Source organism: Oryzias melastigma, linkage group LG3 (genome assembly GCF_002922805.2).
Source record: "Oryzias melastigma strain HK-1 linkage group LG3, ASM292280v2, whole genome shotgun sequence".
NCBI lineage: Eukaryota > Metazoa > Chordata > Actinopteri > Beloniformes > Adrianichthyidae > Oryzias > Oryzias melastigma.
Window position 1 is genome coordinate 18,516,609 of NC_050514.1, and position 17,234 is coordinate 18,533,842.

The 17,234-nt window shown below is 35.2% G+C and overlaps 1 protein-coding gene and 1 long non-coding RNA gene across 2 annotated transcripts; one reads left to right on the plus strand and one right to left on the minus strand.

The window, feature by feature from the left end:
• Window positions 1-542: 542 nt before the first annotated feature.
• Window positions 543-15,040, minus strand: mtmr10 (myotubularin related protein 10). The gene is made up of 16 exons (XM_024295234.2): window positions 14,569-15,040; window positions 13,812-13,872; window positions 11,523-11,659; window positions 11,037-11,109; window positions 10,063-10,205; window positions 8,463-8,556; window positions 8,234-8,381; window positions 7,178-7,265; window positions 6,551-6,639; window positions 5,382-5,512; window positions 4,646-4,715; window positions 4,354-4,424; window positions 3,993-4,165; window positions 3,729-3,899; window positions 3,418-3,600; window positions 543-3,030 (listed from the first exon to the last, which is right to left on the minus strand). Exons 1-16 carry the CDS (start codon window positions 14,623-14,625, stop codon window positions 2,425-2,427), a joined length of 2,295 nt encoding a protein of 764 aa, XP_024151002.1. The 5' UTR covers window positions 14,626-15,040; the 3' UTR covers window positions 543-2,424.
• Window positions 15,041-15,075: 35 nt separating this feature from the next.
• LOC118598108 lies at window positions 15,076-16,594 on the plus strand. Its single transcript, XR_004947213.1, has 2 exons — window positions 15,076-15,185; window positions 15,272-16,594. It is a non-coding gene; the product is annotated as an uncharacterized LOC118598108 (long non-coding RNA).
• Window positions 16,595-17,234: the final 640 nt, after the last annotated feature.

The following is a 17,234-nucleotide window of genomic DNA, read 5'->3' on the forward strand; positions in this document are numbered from 1 at the left end:
TTCTTCTCAATTAAACCCACTGATTGTATAATATAACTCCTATATATATATATATATATATATATATAGAATCATATACAGTCAATGCTCAGACCCAACCACAGGTCCTTTTCAAACATCATGGAGTCACGTTTTGCTATATTCAGAGAAACAAAGTGGTCTATCTCTAATATTCAATGTTTTTTTTTTAATTACATCTTTAAATTGTTAGTGTTGCGAATTTGCAGCCAGCAGGCTTTTGAGTTCTACACATCTTACTGTCACCATATACAACTCTGGTTTTGTCAACAAAATAAAGTAATCTATGGACACCTCGATGAATAATCAAGTTCTCAAAAGCATCACTTGATGGTTGGAAAATGAACATAGGGTCTGGAAATTTATATCAGTATCTAAAAGTACAAATGTTCAGAGTATTACAGTACGCATGTTGTCCAATTTCTTATCTTGAATAAACCTTTGGTCAAACTTGAATAAGAAAGCAATAAAAGTGAATGCCGTGCTCCTATGAAGTTTTGCTCAGTAAAAACACCAGAACACAGTTGTGTTTAAAAACTAATGTAATTGTTACATATTGCATTGTTATAAACACTTAAGCCTCATTTTTAGCTAAAACAAAAAATAACTTCAGTGCAGTTTTCATGAAATTTACTAGATTTAGTAAGTTATTAATTTTAGAAGACAAAAATAAGCCAAACAATTTAGATTATAAATACAAAAAAGTTGATCTTCCCAAAAAAGGCACAGAGGATGAGCAGCAGAATCTCCATTCCTCTAACAATATGTTTCTATAATTGAATAAATACATCTGCTGAATCTAAAAGTCAAACTGTGACAATAAGCACAGCCATCATACAATTACAGCAGAGAACATCAAAGTAAATTAAGATGGAAAAACAGCATATAAATAGACATCCATAAGTATAAAGGCTAAATAATGGATTAACATTTTGTAGTACCATTAATTAAAAAAATGAATTGAAAAACTTGAAGCATATAAAGTATTTAAATCTGCAAAAAATATTTTCAACCAGTCTCTTAAAATAATCTATATTTTGGGTAAAATGTGCAATTACTAGCATTTGAGAGCAGATATGCACTCACATAAACTAGGCAATAAAGAACCTGAATCATTTATTGCCAAAGAACATCACCTAATACTATAATCAATGCTGGATTGTAAGATTAATGCTCTTTATTGGTAGGAAAAAGAAGTTGACTGGTCTTTGCTGCACTTGTTTTATATTAATTCTATGGTATCATTTAAATAACACAGCAATACTCTACACAATCTTTTGATACTTCTCTTTTTATCTAATGTAAAGCTGGTGATTAGTTGCTGAAAGAACGAGAAGCATCTTCTCTATTTTTCTGCTAAGATCATCACACATGTTCTAGATGATTCATGTAAAAGAGAGAACAAACAGAAGATTGATATTTTCAGCTGTCGTGATGTTAAGTAGAAATGAACTGTTCATGTAGGACTTGGAATCCATAAGACTTATTGGTATAATGCATGACGACAGCAGAGCTCCCATCACCACATTCACGTCCACATCTTCCCTGTCTGAAATTCAAAACCCCATTTGTCCACAACAAGATTAGCTTGAGTAGAAGCCTTTGTCCGTGACTTTACTTGTTTTCACATTCAGCCACAACTTGTTTGAACAGTTTCTGATTTGCTCCTTACCAGAAGCCCTTTCAGAAAGTACATCTTAAAAAATATATATAATGAAAACTATCATAAATGTTAACTGCTGAATGATTCTGTAAAAACGTGGTTCCTATGATAAAGAAAAAAATAGTAAAAACCACATAAAGCAAGACTTTGAAGTCACACTAATATCCCTTATTGCAAGTTTCCTTGAAAAAGGCACAACATTTTCAGCTTTAATTACATTTAACATCAGAACAAACATAATTCTTGAAAATCAGTGTTTAGTGAGGAGCATCACAGTTTTGGAATATGGTAATTTCTGATTTTAAATACGAAAGCAAATTGTATTAAAAAAAAACAAACTGTTGGCAGCCATATTTTTAACAGTTAATTATTACTAACGCAGTGAACCATGTCAATGTTCTTAATCTGATCTGAGAAAACCTCTAAAGGTGCCATTTCTGTCACAAAAAAAAAGGCATAAACATCTCACCAGTGCGGACAATTTTCTATAATGTGTAACTTTGGAAACAATCTGCTTTAAAATGTGTAGATGTTAATGATTTAATTCTAAAGATGAAGTAATCCCCAAGATTTGGACGCTGCATAAATGGTGCAAATTCTAGCTTATATTTATAAAAGGCATTTAAACAGTTGCATTTGATCTCTTAGGTTTCTTATTAGTATTTAAGAAATAGATAATATGAAGAAGAATTCATTAGATTTTCTTAAAAAAACAAACAAACACAAATATGAACCCATTACCCTTAAACAGTATCATTAGCAAGAGTCTCAGTTGAGAGCCAGATCTTTGCGCCATTCAGAAATTTGCCAATTTGGGTTCCCTGGAGACTTCGTCTGCATAAGTTTCCCACTGGAGTAAAAGGAAAGGTGGAGCTAAAGACGTCTGGAATGGTGGAAGGGTCACCTGGAGAACTGGCCTTAAAATACATCCTTCTTTGGCTTGAGGGGGGAGCACCTGGGCTTGGAAGTCGTGTGCTCCCTAGACTGGAGCCTTTGTATTGCCTCAGTTGGCTCTGCAAAATGTCTATTTCGTCGACCAGTTGGGACAGCTTGTGGTAAGCAGTGATGGGGCCTCCGTTAGGAATGCAGGCTTCAGACACCCAGCGCAGGAAGAAGAGCTTCCAGAGAGCGACGTGTGACGGCATGAGCAAGGGAATCAGGACGCCATGCTGGTCAACAGGTTGAGAGAACCAGTCTCTGAAGAAGCGGTCAGACGGACTTTCGTCTTTCACTACGGAGAAATCCGACCTCAACTCTGAGCCCAGAGAGCTCCGTCTGCGCTCCCCATTACCTTTCAGCCCGTTAGACTGCTGTGTTGTTGTTGCCCGAAGTGTGGAAGAAAAAACTTTCTGTTGAAGAAAGAACAGGAGTTAGACTATTGTAAGCTAATGTCAACTTTATAGAGGCAATACATAATGTATATATTGATGAGCACAAGATAAAGTTAGTTGTAGGAGCATGAAACAATTGTTCTATCAGAGCACACTAGCTAATTTGAACTTTTTATCTGCTTATTTATTAAAATAAAAAGTGCTCCCAATGAAGGAGAAAATCATGGGAGAAATTAAAAGCAAATGTTGGATGTTTTTTGCCATGTCTATTTTCGAACATTGAGAAAACTGTTTTTTTCCACAAGTGGAGATAAATCTTTGAAGTGCCTTCATAATGCGTGCAGAACATGATCCCATCAATCGAACTACAAGATAATATGACATGTAATTGGCGTCATTTTGTACCTTTGTGCGTCTGAAGCTTTTTACTTCGCCGTTCTGAACACATGCAGATCCTTTGCCGACATACATAGGGTTGTTAAAGAGGGTTTGATCTTTGATGGAAAACTGCTGTGACCACTCCCAAACTGCTGGGAAAAACACAGCCGGGTTTTCTCCTTGAGGGATGGCTTTGTTTTTGGCAAAGTCCTAAAGAGTAGAGAAAATAGAGTCTTCACACACTGCATTATCAACACTATTTTACATAACAAAATGCAATGTTACTGTTTTTTTTTTTTGAATGGGTCGTATTATGATAAATATGCTAAGATTTTTACCGTCAAGAGCTGAGTCCGTTGCTTTGGAGAATTAAAGAGGAAAGTGCTGAACAGTGGGATCCACATGCTATCACTCAGCACGGTCAGATATGCCTCTGTGAACTCAAAAGCAGCTGGATACTGGTTCATCATCTGCCACACGCAGTCCAGGAACAACGTGAACAGCGGGCACTTCAGACAACAGGAAACCACACATCACAACACGTCCCGGGCAGACTTTGAGAGTCTTCCTGTAACTGGTAATATTAACCACCAGAGACGTACCTCCTCTCTGTCATTCTTCTTCAAGTGGTTGCATCTGTCTAGAAAGCGATGGCCAGCCATCACCCACTCCTTCTGCACCAAACACTGAAAGCCAGTAATGCTGCGGTAGTGAGGGTCCAACATGAGCTGCACCAGCGAAGACACAATACAGTTCAAGTCTCGGTCCTCTTCCTCTGCACAAAAGAAGAAACAAGCACAAAAAGTTAGGCTAGGTCTTTACTAAAATAATAATAATAATAAAAAAATAAATCAACCAGCCAGAAAGCCAGAGTGGCTGGATTATTAAGAACAGCGAACAAGGAAAATCCAAAGTGCACAGAAAGTTTAGTGCTGTGACAATTGAAAGAGAAAAAGAAGTTACCTTGAAGAATTACAGAGACACTCTTTCCTTCCAGGAGGTAGACTATTTCTGCTGACTGTCTTAAAAAGACCCTAAATTACAGAAAAAAAATGACATTTTTAGTAACAAACTTATTAAAAATAGCAAGTTAAACTGCTTTGTGAGAAAGAAACATAATCATGAGCTCCGGTTTAAAAACATCTATTAAAACTAAAACAGAAAAGGGAATAAACACACAATCTACTTGTCTTAAGATTCACCTAAAAGTATAACATTGACATTAAAAATTATAAACAAGTGGCTGCTTGTATACCTGACATAGTCAAGCCATCTGGAGTTTTCAATGGAGGAAAACCAGCGCTCTTCAGTCTCCTCAAACGGATCTGCAGAATTAAAAAGTATTTCAGAACTGCTATCCTCCTTGTAAAAAGTTTAACCCTTTAACACCAGAGATATTGCCAGTAACACCTAAATAATAATTTGAGATACCGTAACTCAACCATTTACACGATCAACATGAATCAGCTAACTGTGAGAAAAACAGCTTTTTATATGGGCTTTGCACCGATAATCTACACATTACGGACATAAAGAGTTGCATCATGCATAATCTGACAGTATTTCCCCAATAACAAGTATTTTATTACTTCATCACAATTAAATGCTCCATATTAACTTAAGGTTGTTTTTCTCTGCTTCATTTGGGATGGCTCTTTTTACCAATATTTATTCCTTTATTTATTGGGAATTTCATACCATTTTATTCTATTGTTTTTATCTTTACTCTTGTGGCCCCAGGAAACACCATCAGTATGTCTGCAATAGAGCTGTATGGAGGGCAAGTGACATAAAGCTTGATTGATTGATTGAACCCGCTAGAAGAGTTACGGTCGTCGAAAGAATGTAAAGATTTAAGCTAAAGCTCTGGTGTGAAAGGGTTAAAGAAAAATTTGTATTTCCTAAACACATACTAATTTAAACTGCAGAAATAGGATAAGTACTCATAGTTTGTGTTTACACTGGTTGTGTAATATTGCTACTTAACTCACCTAAGACACAAATCTGCCTGATTTTGGCAAAGGCACTGTGGATTTCTTGAATGGTCGGAAGATTCTTGTCAAGCTCTAATGTCGTAGCATCAGAGTTTTGAGGATGGCTTTTTCTGATAGCAGTGAAGATCCTACAGAAGAACAAGAGTAGATGCTCACACTGTTGTTGACGAGAGAGCAAAGTCATTACAATATAGAGTTCAGGTACTAAAGGCGGTAAAGAAGTCTAGATAAATGACATTATCTTAACCAAAGGAGTAAACATTAGCAACACAAAACTAGAATACTGTCATCGTGATGATTTATGGATGCCCAGATAGCACTAAAGACGTCATAAACTAAATGCTTGCCCATTAATGGATTTAAAATCCAGTTAAGTCAAGATTTGTACCGCAAAATGCTTAGATTCAGTTTCTATCAGAATGTCAGCTCAGCACCAACTTAAACAGGCAAGGGACCAGTTTACTATTGCTTTAAACACTGCAATACCACCACAAGAAAAAGCATCACATTGCAGAAAAAGACTTTGATGGTCTGTTATCAAACCACACTTTAACCAAAATGTGTAGTAGAAGGTCAGCACAGCATCTGCTGTCTAAATTATAGCCAACAATCTCCTAGTTTTGACTGTCAACACTTGGTAAAGTGATTCAATAGACTGGTGTCATAAATTAATGGAACAAAATATGGAAACTCAAGAGTAAAAATCTGGATTTCTTTCAAATGATGTTAAATATTATAGAGGTACTTTATAATGTGTGTCACTTATCCTGTGATAAACGCAAAATTGAATTTAAAAATCAGTTTTACAAAAACAAGCTGATGTTCCTAATGCTTCTTGAGGAAAAAATAAACAGAGAAAGAAATACATTTAAAAAATATTTATATTTTTCTGGGTTTAATTGAAATAGTGGTGGGTAGAATAGTATTACATTTAAAGATGTATTTTACACCATCTTTATTTTGCTGCAGGTGAACTACACCATGAAAATTTAACTACAGACACATTCAAATCCTCTTCAAAGATCAGGGTCTTGTGACCAGTGAAGTTTGTCTGTCTACCAACAAAGCAATTAAAAAACAAATAATGTAAAAGTAGAGTTTCAGTGAAGAAACATAATTCCATTTATGTAGTTTCAGTTTGAAAGCAGTGGTCAAATTTGCAATACCTTTGTTCAATCTTCCTCTGTTGTTGCAGATCTGTGATGTTGGCCATGCGGATCAGAGCACTCCCATTCCGGTTACTCCAGCACCACATCTTTCAAGATGGAATTTTTTAATTAAACAAAGGTTAAAAAACATAATTCATGAATTAGTGCAGTTAAAAAAAAAGATTTGGCAGTCAACTATTCTGCAAGTTGAAAATCACCTTGTAAAAATATTGAAGAGTATTTGGATAATTGTGCAGAAAACAAGTTTTTAGCTCTTACATGTACCCCACATAGAGATCTGAACTGTTTCTTCACTGTTCTCAACAACTTTTGTGAATCTTGAGAGCCATCACACAAGCATAGATCTCAAGGAGGATGTTAGTAATCTTGCATTTATTCAATTTTCTAAATAATTGTTTCAACAGTAGATCTCTTCTCACAAAAATAAGTATTTTAATAAATTATCTAAAAAAAATCAATGTGATTTCCTAGATCATTTTTTCTAACGTCATAACAGTTGATGTGCATCAGTAATGAACACAACAGAGATTTCATCTTTGCAACTTGCAAAATAATTTTGCAGGGGATCAAGAAGTTCAATGAATGTTCCTACATGTTTAGAGACGTCAGAGGTTTAATACTCACAGGGATGCGGCCATCATTGCAGAATGAGGAGTACTGCATTAGATCTTGGTCTGCCAAAGAGGTCGGAACCACAATGTGCTCAGGAAGACTAAAGAAAAACAGAAGTTCTTTTAGCCAATTATAAATATTAAGATTCACTAAATATAACCACCACTGTAAAATAAATGTCATCAGTTCCCATTTATGTTAGGATCTTTTCACTTATTTACCAAAAAAATATTTACTTCCAATAGCAGAAATATATCTTTGAAGATATATTGTTTTTTTTTACAGTGCAAACAAGTTTAGTAATAAATATGAAATAAATATGAAATTCAGCTATGGGCAAAAAAAAATCATAAATTTGGTGTAAATAAAGACATTTAAACTATTATTCTTGAGCATATATAAAGGTAACGTTTTACTAAATATTACCTTTGTGTCAGCAAATTATTTTTTTGTTATTCACGTCATTTTTTTGCTTTATTTTTTCTGAATCATTATTTTCCATCTTACTTAAATGATAATTTTAATATAAAAAAAGTACAACTTTTATTGTATTTGAAAAACATCGTGTAAATATCAGCTTACATAACTTTTGTGGTTTCATTATCCAGTTCCTTAGAAAGCAAACATGAATTCAAAAGTCTTGAATACATATAATTGCCATTTGATATCTGAGCTGCTTTGACAGACTCAAAATTCTATCAGGAAAACAAACTACCTTTTATCAATGGATCACATTTCTTCAACATGGACATTTGCACAAATGAAAAGGAAAGCCTTGGGTGTTGTACAGTAAACAATAGAACCATTTTTTTGGTTCAAACTCTCCTTTATGCTCAGGATCTTCAATAGCAGTCGTTTGTGGACAGAGGAGAACAAAGAATCAAAGTGTGCTTATCATGTGCACAGTTTGGTACAAAGCCACTGTTGTGCATGATGGCACCACCGACTCTGGATGAATTCATGTGTAGTTCTTAAGCAGTATAAAAACTTTTGTCCTTAATCACATATATACAGTAGTAAATTAAAATATAATTTCTAAAATTATGAAAATGATAAAACGCTGTAAACCTTGGGGAAATGGCATATTTCAGGTTGACTGAGCAAACCCTCCACTCTGAAGCACTTGTCCTCTTGATCTCACGATCCCAATCAGTTGAGCAATCAAAAAATGGAGTCTGCAATGCTCCTCTCTGGGTGGAACGGCTGAGTCGCTCTTCTGGAAACAAAGATACAATGGTTAAAACATTCCAAGAAGTAACATTTTTTTAAAAAAAAAGAGACTATGAAGTTACAATACCTTTAGATTCATGGTATCGCCGACCCTGATATTCAAACCCAAACAATAGTTGAATATCAGCTGGATGAGAATAGTGAGCAATAGCAAGGCAAACCTACAGTAAAGAAAAGCATCAAGACTTTAGGACAAAGAATGATGGAACATTTCTATTTTTATTAGATTTGTTTAATTGTGAGCAAATAATTGTGTCATTTTTATCTCCGTGTTGGCAATTATGACAGTCCTAATAGCCTTTTTATTGACGAAGCATTTTGATATAGATACCTTCAATATGTTATTAATTTATATCACAATATTTCTATTATTGTCCAGTATTTCCCAAACTGTGATATTCAGATCGTTTTCACCACAGTAATGAATCATCCATAGAAATACATTACACTGAACATGGTGGCCGCTCCACTTGTATCTCTTTGATTTCTATTTTTGTTTACGTTTATTTATTTATTTTTATTGTTCTTTGTTTCAAACACAAAATGAAAATAAAATAATTTAAAAATACAAGCGTAAGAATTTAAAAATAAAAAAATAAAAAATAAGCAAAAGAATCTAAAAATACAAATATAATAATTGAAAAATACAAATATACAAGTGAAGCAAACGATGTGCTTGAAAAGGAGTGGGTAGAAGAAAATTATTTTGTGGTCCCACCCCTTTCTACAACATATTTTTGTTACCTTGTCCATTTACAGTTTTGGTTTCTCTCAAAATACTTCAAATTTCTTTTGATCAAAACGTATATACAGTGACAACTCTGTATATATACTTATATTTACAACACAAACTGCCAAAATTACTAACTATATTTGCAAAAATATATCAAAGAAGCGTGTTCTTTGAATCACACTAACACAAGCACATTTAAAACCTGGAAAGTAAAAGCCAGACAGATGAACGGATGGGCTGCAGTGCTGAGCTTATAGGGCTGGATCACTCTGGAGCTCCACTGAAGCCCAACAAAGCTGTCTATTCACGAGAAAGACTGAACAACACCAGAGGACACCATGTGTGTGAGGGGGGTGGGGTGAGAGGGGTGAGGCTGCTTCTGACTCTGTCATTTCTTTCACAACACGATGCTCTCACAGGTAGGAAATGTTCACGTCGAGTAAGAAAACGAGGAAAAAAAAAACAAGTGAGCTCAGCGTCAGGTTCAAAGGAATTCCAAAAAAAACTCAAAGAACAAGAAGGACAGATTTGTTCTTACATTATATTGAATTTGAACCTTTCCACTGTTTTAACAAGTACAAAATGTACAGCAGTACTTCACATTTCTCAAAAATTAAAAATCTTCCTTAAAGTAGCTTGTAGCTTGTTAAACATCGTAGAATTAGTTTAGGTAAATATTTTTTGGGGGATCATTCTTAGTGTTATTATTTTTTTGTTTTATTTAATATATTTTTGGAAGATGTTCAAAAAATTAAGAATTGTAGAACTTTATTTTGCTGTTTTTTTCTGCTGCTTTTTTTCATTTTTACTGATCTGAACTGTGACAGGATCTGGACCGTGAGTTTTGAGATCCGCTGCACTCCAAATATCTAGTGTTTAAACAGCAAATCAACTATATACTGAATTAAAAAAAAAAGTTTTTTATTTTACTTACCTTTCTGGCACTTTCTGGTCCCGCTTCATCAAAGCAGAACCTTATGATGCGCAGGTCTTTGCAGTACAGAATGAGCTCCGTGGGGTTGAACTTTAGTTTCTGGTTAGAACTCAATATTTTCTTTTTTCCTTTTAAATCATTGACTGAAAGAAAAGAGACAAAAAATTGCTAAATATTTCAAAGCACTTGTTACTTGTATGTGCTAAGATGCATCATGAATCTTTAAGATGGAGTGACGTTTTATTTTTTTGCATTAACACCTGGGAATCCTAAAGTGATTAAATGAACCACAAATTCCTCTGTAAACTAAAGGTGTTTGAGTCAAATGTAAAGCCATATGTCCAACAGCTCAAGACCAACTATAAACTGGGACCACAAAAGAATCCAAGGAGCATCAGCAGCTATTATTTTCCACAGCTAAAAGATTAAATGTTATTTTAAAAAAGGTATTGAATCCACGGCAATATTTACTAACATTGTACCAAAGAACCAGAGTCACCTAAATACCAGTAAATGGAAACAAATATTAATAAAGAAGTTTACACATTCTATCACAACATAAAAGTCTGATAATGTCATCAAAAAGCCTCACTGAAATTATAAAATCATTTATTTGTATAAAAAAATTGGTACAAAAACACAAGCTAAACTGATTTTAATAATTGTTAATGACTTTTATAATGAGTAAATCAAACTTGTGCTTTCCCACAACAAAAAACACAACCAAAATGAATCTGAAAACAACTGTCACTAATGGCGTGTAAAAAAATACCACTCGTCATGACAACAGACCATTTCCTTAGATAAGTTGATATGCATGTTATCAGGTTCACTCATGAAAAATGACTGGTTTTAGCTGCAGCTGCTGTTCAGCGAAAGTATCAAACAACTGAAGACATCACAGAAACATGAATGCAATCGCTTATGAAGCTAAAAAGAAACCGTGTATAACAGAGGGTGAGGGAATTATTAACCTGCCACTACTTGGTCCAGACATGTCAGAGGGATATCATGTTCTCCAAGGAGGAGGTGGAAAAGCTGGGTTCTCTGTAAAGAAGACAGTGAAAGATTGACATATATTCAGCTGTATAGTTCCTATAATGTGAAATGCTGTTGGTTATAGTATGTCAAGTTCCTCAGACAGAGCAGTGATCTAGTTCCAGTTTGTTATCAAGCCAACCATCTGCTGCAGTGGTGAAAATGGTTTCTGTTTTCTCACTTCTTGTGCACCATCAGTGATCAAAAAGTTTTCCTTCCTCTTTGCTAGATGCACTTTGAGCAAAATCTGAGCGTCTGATGTTACCAAAATAAAGCATGCACAAACAGAAACTACATGTCTTCGTTTTGACATAATCATTACTGTGTATGGTGATTACAAGATAGGGTTAGAACATCAACGCTTTTGCAAATTTAAACAACTAAATACATGTGAAAAAAAACATTACAATCCCATCAAATACCTGTTTTTGTGGAGGATCTTGGGGAATGAAAGAAACCTTGAAGTTGGTGCATATCAGCTTCCCCACAAGGTCGTCCTGACTGCTGTCAGTGGTGATGCATTTCTTCACAAAGTTCACCTCATTGACTACTATCTCACCTGCAGCATGACATGAGATAAAAATGTCACTAAAGTCTAAAAATGACAGTCTAATCCTGCATTCTTAATTTACATTTTCAAGAAAACAATAGCACTACAAGAAGTTCAGCATTTCTTTTTCTACCACAATAGAACTATGATCAATTGAACGATAAGAAACTACCGATAACAGAAAACGACATGAACTGGTGTTCATGTCAAGTTAAACTTTCACCAAGTCAAACAGCATTGTTTTTTTGTCTGCTTGTAAAAAAAGTAATGCAAGGAGATATGTGATTCCACACAGCTTTGCAGCCAGATAGCTACAGAAAAAAATATAGTTATTATTATAATAGCAATATCATATTTTACGCATCAGGTTTTGGAACTGGAATTAAAGTCCCACCCCAACTATATTTTTATTGGTTGTAAAATCAATCTTTTAATTATGATTGTGCAGTTCAAGACATTTTTCAGCAGAGCTGCAGGAGCTTGTTCTGGATTTGTCTCTGGGTTGTGGACGGGACTGTCGGTACAAAAGTGGTAATGTCCCAGCATTCCTGTGCTTAAACTCTTACCTAACAGATCCTCACACCCTCAAGCTAACATTAAAGATAAAAAAAAGTACGCTACATCAGAGCTATCCAGTCCTTTACTTTTTTAGTCAGATGGCAGCTCAGATTAGGAAAATGAAAATGTTAATGTATTTATTTGTCTTCAAGTGGAGGATTTAGAACTGGAGCTGAACAGGGAGACTTGCCCACCCATTGCTGTTGCTGCATTACAAGCGTGAGATTTTTCAAATCGAGTTTTAATCTGCTCCTGATCCTGAACATGATGTGAATTAAGAAATACTCAGAAAGACAGTTTTAATCTAAGATTATTTTATAAATGTCCTCCATCATAAGAAAAAATTTGTAGGAACATTTTAAAAACACCAAAACATTATTTTCATTGGAACAGGTCTTTACACACACTGAGCTTTCCTTTACAGATAACTTTGCAAAACACATGAGGCTAATCTCATTTTAATTTATATCCAATCCAGCATCAGATCCTAGTTTATAATCTTGAATACCTGCAGCATAATAGAAAAATGCAACAGGAAAAACAAAAACTAAAGCAAGAAAAAAAACGTCCTGTATATGACCACTAAAATATCAAAATATGTTAAGACAAAAAGGTGAAATCAAAATGTTACGTATGGTTGTACCCTAATATACTATATCTATTTAAAATATCCTACCCTTGACTTGTTTCACCATCACAAAACCTTTTAGCTGTAAGGTGGACGTTTACAGATCACCTGAAAGCGCTCAGTCAAACCAGTCGAAATGATCACACGTATAAAATGAGGAACCAGGCAATGAAACAAGTTAGTCTGCCTGCCTGCCAGCCAGCCAATTTTTCTGATTCAAAAATCCAGACAGTACAGAAACAAAAGAAAACCTTCGTGATGAAGTGAACCCATCAGGGGAATAAAAACTGTAGCCAAAAAACTGCGGGGAGGGAGGGAATTTTTGATTTAAGGAATTTGTCTCAAAAACAAAAGAACCAAAGGAGCCCGTTACTTACTAAATCCTTTCATAAACAATTTTCACCACAAATCAAAAAAACGCAAATGCTCCATCTCTCATCATGCATTTCTCCCAAAGTGCATAATGTTAACAGAATGTCAGTGTAAAACCTGGACAAACTACTAGTAAGTAGCCGCATCCATTTTGGTAAAAGACTTTCAAGATACAGGTAAACTAAAAGTATTGGAGGGGAAAAAGTAAAAAGATAAATCAAAGCGTAACTGAGTATCTATTTTAGTCTTCATAAAACTGTTTGAATTATTTTTAAAAATAATACTAATAAGGTGATGACGCAGGTGCTAGTGTTGAAAGCCTGTTATCAGGTAAAACTAATCATTTTCAGTGGGAGTCAAACAAGTTTTTCTGCCGACAAACAGGTCTGAGGCTAACTCAGAGGTGTCTTCATAAAATAAAACATATCATATAATGTTATGGCAATACAAATATCTTGCATCTAAATCTTACAGTAGGGACCTCGTGAAATGCCATAACACAAAAAAATGGAAAGAATATTTACCAAACATGCAGTTGTTACTTAATTATTACAATTATTTTGGCATTTCTTTGAATATATCAGAAAAATAATTAAAACTTACCAGAAAGCAATGTAGGCTCCAGCTTTTTTAGCGGAGGTTCAATTGTTTTGTTCGCATCCGTCTGAGGAAGAGAGGGAAAAAAAGCATATGCTGCATGTTGGAAAGTTAATCAATAATAGCAGTCATGTGGATGACAAAATGAAATATTAAAAAATGCCTTTGAATGGGTTACACTTTAGAAAATAAGTTCTATAATCCATGTAATTACACCTCTACTTTTAAAAATAATGTACATATTTTTTTATGAAAACAGCAATTTAACTCAATTGACACTGCTTGAAAAGTAATACTTATTTAAGTTACTTAATCTACCACATGTTATTAATACTTACACATGATTTATGCAACTTAGTAAGGTGGAGATGGTATAAAACTGAAAAACCCTCAGTCACATACAATTCCAGGCACATCTAAATTATAAAGATTTTGTAAATTTATTACTAAAAAATCAAATTCAAATATTGAGTGTTGTGATTTTGGTTGACTTACTTTTTTTTTATATGAACACAAAGGCTACTGTACTACTCCATATAGAGCTTAGTTGATTAACAAAATTACGCTAGAATTAAAGTATTTCTCGAAATTGCAGTAATGTTAATATTTCAGGAAATTTGTGTTTTTGATAGCTTTAAAAAAAACCCTCTTTAGCTTAAATTAATTATAAGATTTCCCTGTAGCGCTTTAAAAACTGTTTTAAACCCCACAATACTACTAATGACATTGTTAACCCTTACTCTTAAATACTTTTAGAACATACCTGCACTGGAGGAAGGTAACACTTGAAGGTGGGTTTCAAAGGTTTGCCAGAAAACATTGTTTATGTCCGTTCGGAAGTTGACGTTCATGCAGTAAACCACCGCCTGAGAAGCGGAAAAAACTCCAAAAGGGAAGCCTTCAGGAAATTGCTTTAAAAATAGTCCAGCTTAATCCCAAACGCAAATGTGTTCAATTTTCATTTAAATATCCAGAACGAGTGATAACACTCATTTCCGTTGAGAAGTCCAGAGCTAGCTTATTTGGAGGAAAAAAGTTGACAGAAGTTGACGACGAAACGACGAAGTTAGCTCAGTTAGCGAGCTAGCATAAAGTACTTAATAAAGTAAATATGTGTATCGTTCCAACGCAGAAACAAAACTATGAGGAAATAAAAACCTCCGATAGGGGTCTACATTTTCTTAACACCTGTTCCAGCATTAGCTACCCTGGCCGACTTCCTCAAAGTCAGGCTAATTCAGTGAACGCCGCAGAGGACTCAACGGCCATGTTTATACAAAGCGTAGGTCCCGCCCTGCTTCCGTACTCCGCTGTGTGCCGATTCCACCCGAACATAACTTTCCGGAGGCGGCCCATATAGCTAAAATGTTTCTTCTATGAGTAAGTTAGCCCACAGTTGTGTACTTAAAACATAAAAAACTTAATTACCCCATTGACCGACTGACTATTTTTTTTTCGCTCAACAGTACTTAACTACAACTCCCATGATGCACGAGGAAAAGGTGGAGGTGGCAAAGGCCAAACAACAGGATTATGAGAACTTGTGTGACAGGTTGAACACAATGGATGAAGAGGTGGATCTGGACAGGTTGGCAAATATTTCAAGGATAGGGATGGTAATGTGCTTACATGTTCCCTTAACTGTAATGGGAAAAATGGACGAAGAACTTTGAACATCTGATGAACAAAGACAAATGTTACAGAAAAGTTGGCTCTGGAGCTTAACGCAGTAAAACTCAGCAAGGATGAAATGAGGAAGCAACTGAAAAGGATGGAAAGTGAAAAATAGTCTTGACTAGAATTTTAGTGGAAATTGTGTTGTTTAAAGTCTCACTTCATCTGTATTTTTATCCATTGTACAATTATTCCCAGTGGTCTGTTAATTGTGATTATGTTGCCCCCTCCCCCAAATGACATTTTTAAAGACATATATTTTTGCACAGCATTACTTGACTATAAGTTGCGGATGGATTTAAGCCTCTGCTGACATCTCATCATCCCTTTGTTTACACTCTCTCCCACTATGTTACAACCCCCTCAGTTTGGTTTTTGTTTAACTAAAGTTGTAGTACATCCAGTCATTAATGTCCTCAATGCATTTACCAGCAGCCTGTACAGGGCCTCGGTCTACTAGTGTCAATGTAATATATATCTGTGTGTCATCTGCATAGCTATGGTAACTAATGTTGTTGTACATTAGAAGGAAGAAGAAAGGTCAGATGCTGCAAGACAGTGTATCTGTATGTGAATGAGGAACTGAAGTGGAATGGTGAGGTCACAGGCAGCAGAGGGGATAAAGGTGGAGGACTTTAAACACTTAGTCAACAGACTAGAGCAATTGAGAGTGTGGGAAAGTGGTGAAGAGGCGTGTGCAAGCAGAATAGAAGGGGTGGAGGAAGGTTTCATGCATGATGTCTGACAAAAGAGTGTCAGCAAAAATGAAAGGACAGCAGTGGTTTAGAGACAGTGACTGAGGAAGCAGAGCTGGAGGTAGCAGAGCAGATGATGTTGAGGTTATCTTTGAGACTGATCAGGATGAATAGAATCAGAAATTACTACATCAGAGGGACGGCTCAGATTTGATGTTTTGGAGATGATTGCAGAAAAGATGGTTTGGACATGTTGAGAGTAGGGGCAGTAATTTTGTTACCAAAAGGACGCTGTGCTTGATGCAAGCAGAAAAGAGGAATACCTAAAAGTAGTTTCATGGATGTAGTGAAGGAGGACATTAGGGTGATGGTGTGAGCCAGGAAGATGATTTGCTGTGGAGCAGCCAAAAAAAAAAAAAACTCCTTTGAGTCATCACTGTCATGCAGGAAGGGAGTTTGTAGATTTTACTCTCTCTACATAAGCAGACAAAATATTAGTTAAACAGTACATTTAAAATAGAAAATGACTGCTGTGAACCCATTTTCTACATACAATTGTAAATTGTTTGGGATATAGTGCTCTTTATGAGAAGCAAGAGGTTATATGTTGAGAAAAATAACTTTAAGACATTAAAATTTACTTACAAGTATTTTTTGAGCATGATAAAATACAATACTTATAAGTTGTTAAAGCATTAAAATTTATTTAGCTACCAATGTCTGCAACACATTCTCACTTTTTCCATCTGATGCAATGTCGACTGATATCCAGTGGGGGGCGACAACACCCCACAACACAAAGCACAAAATGAAATGGCTGACAGATGACACATGTAAAGTATTCTAATATTGTCAGGCAGGGAAACTGAGAGGTGTTTTTTTCTTTTCCTAGTAGTTTTAATATACAAACAAACACATCTATTTCTCTAAGTGTAAGCACTTTAGGCATAAGAAACAGTTTACTGCCATTTGAAGCCAGCTTTCAAATGGCAGTGTGAAGTGTATACCACTGCCTGATAAACCAATAAAAGGGTTCCCTGACTGGCCTCTGAGGTATTTT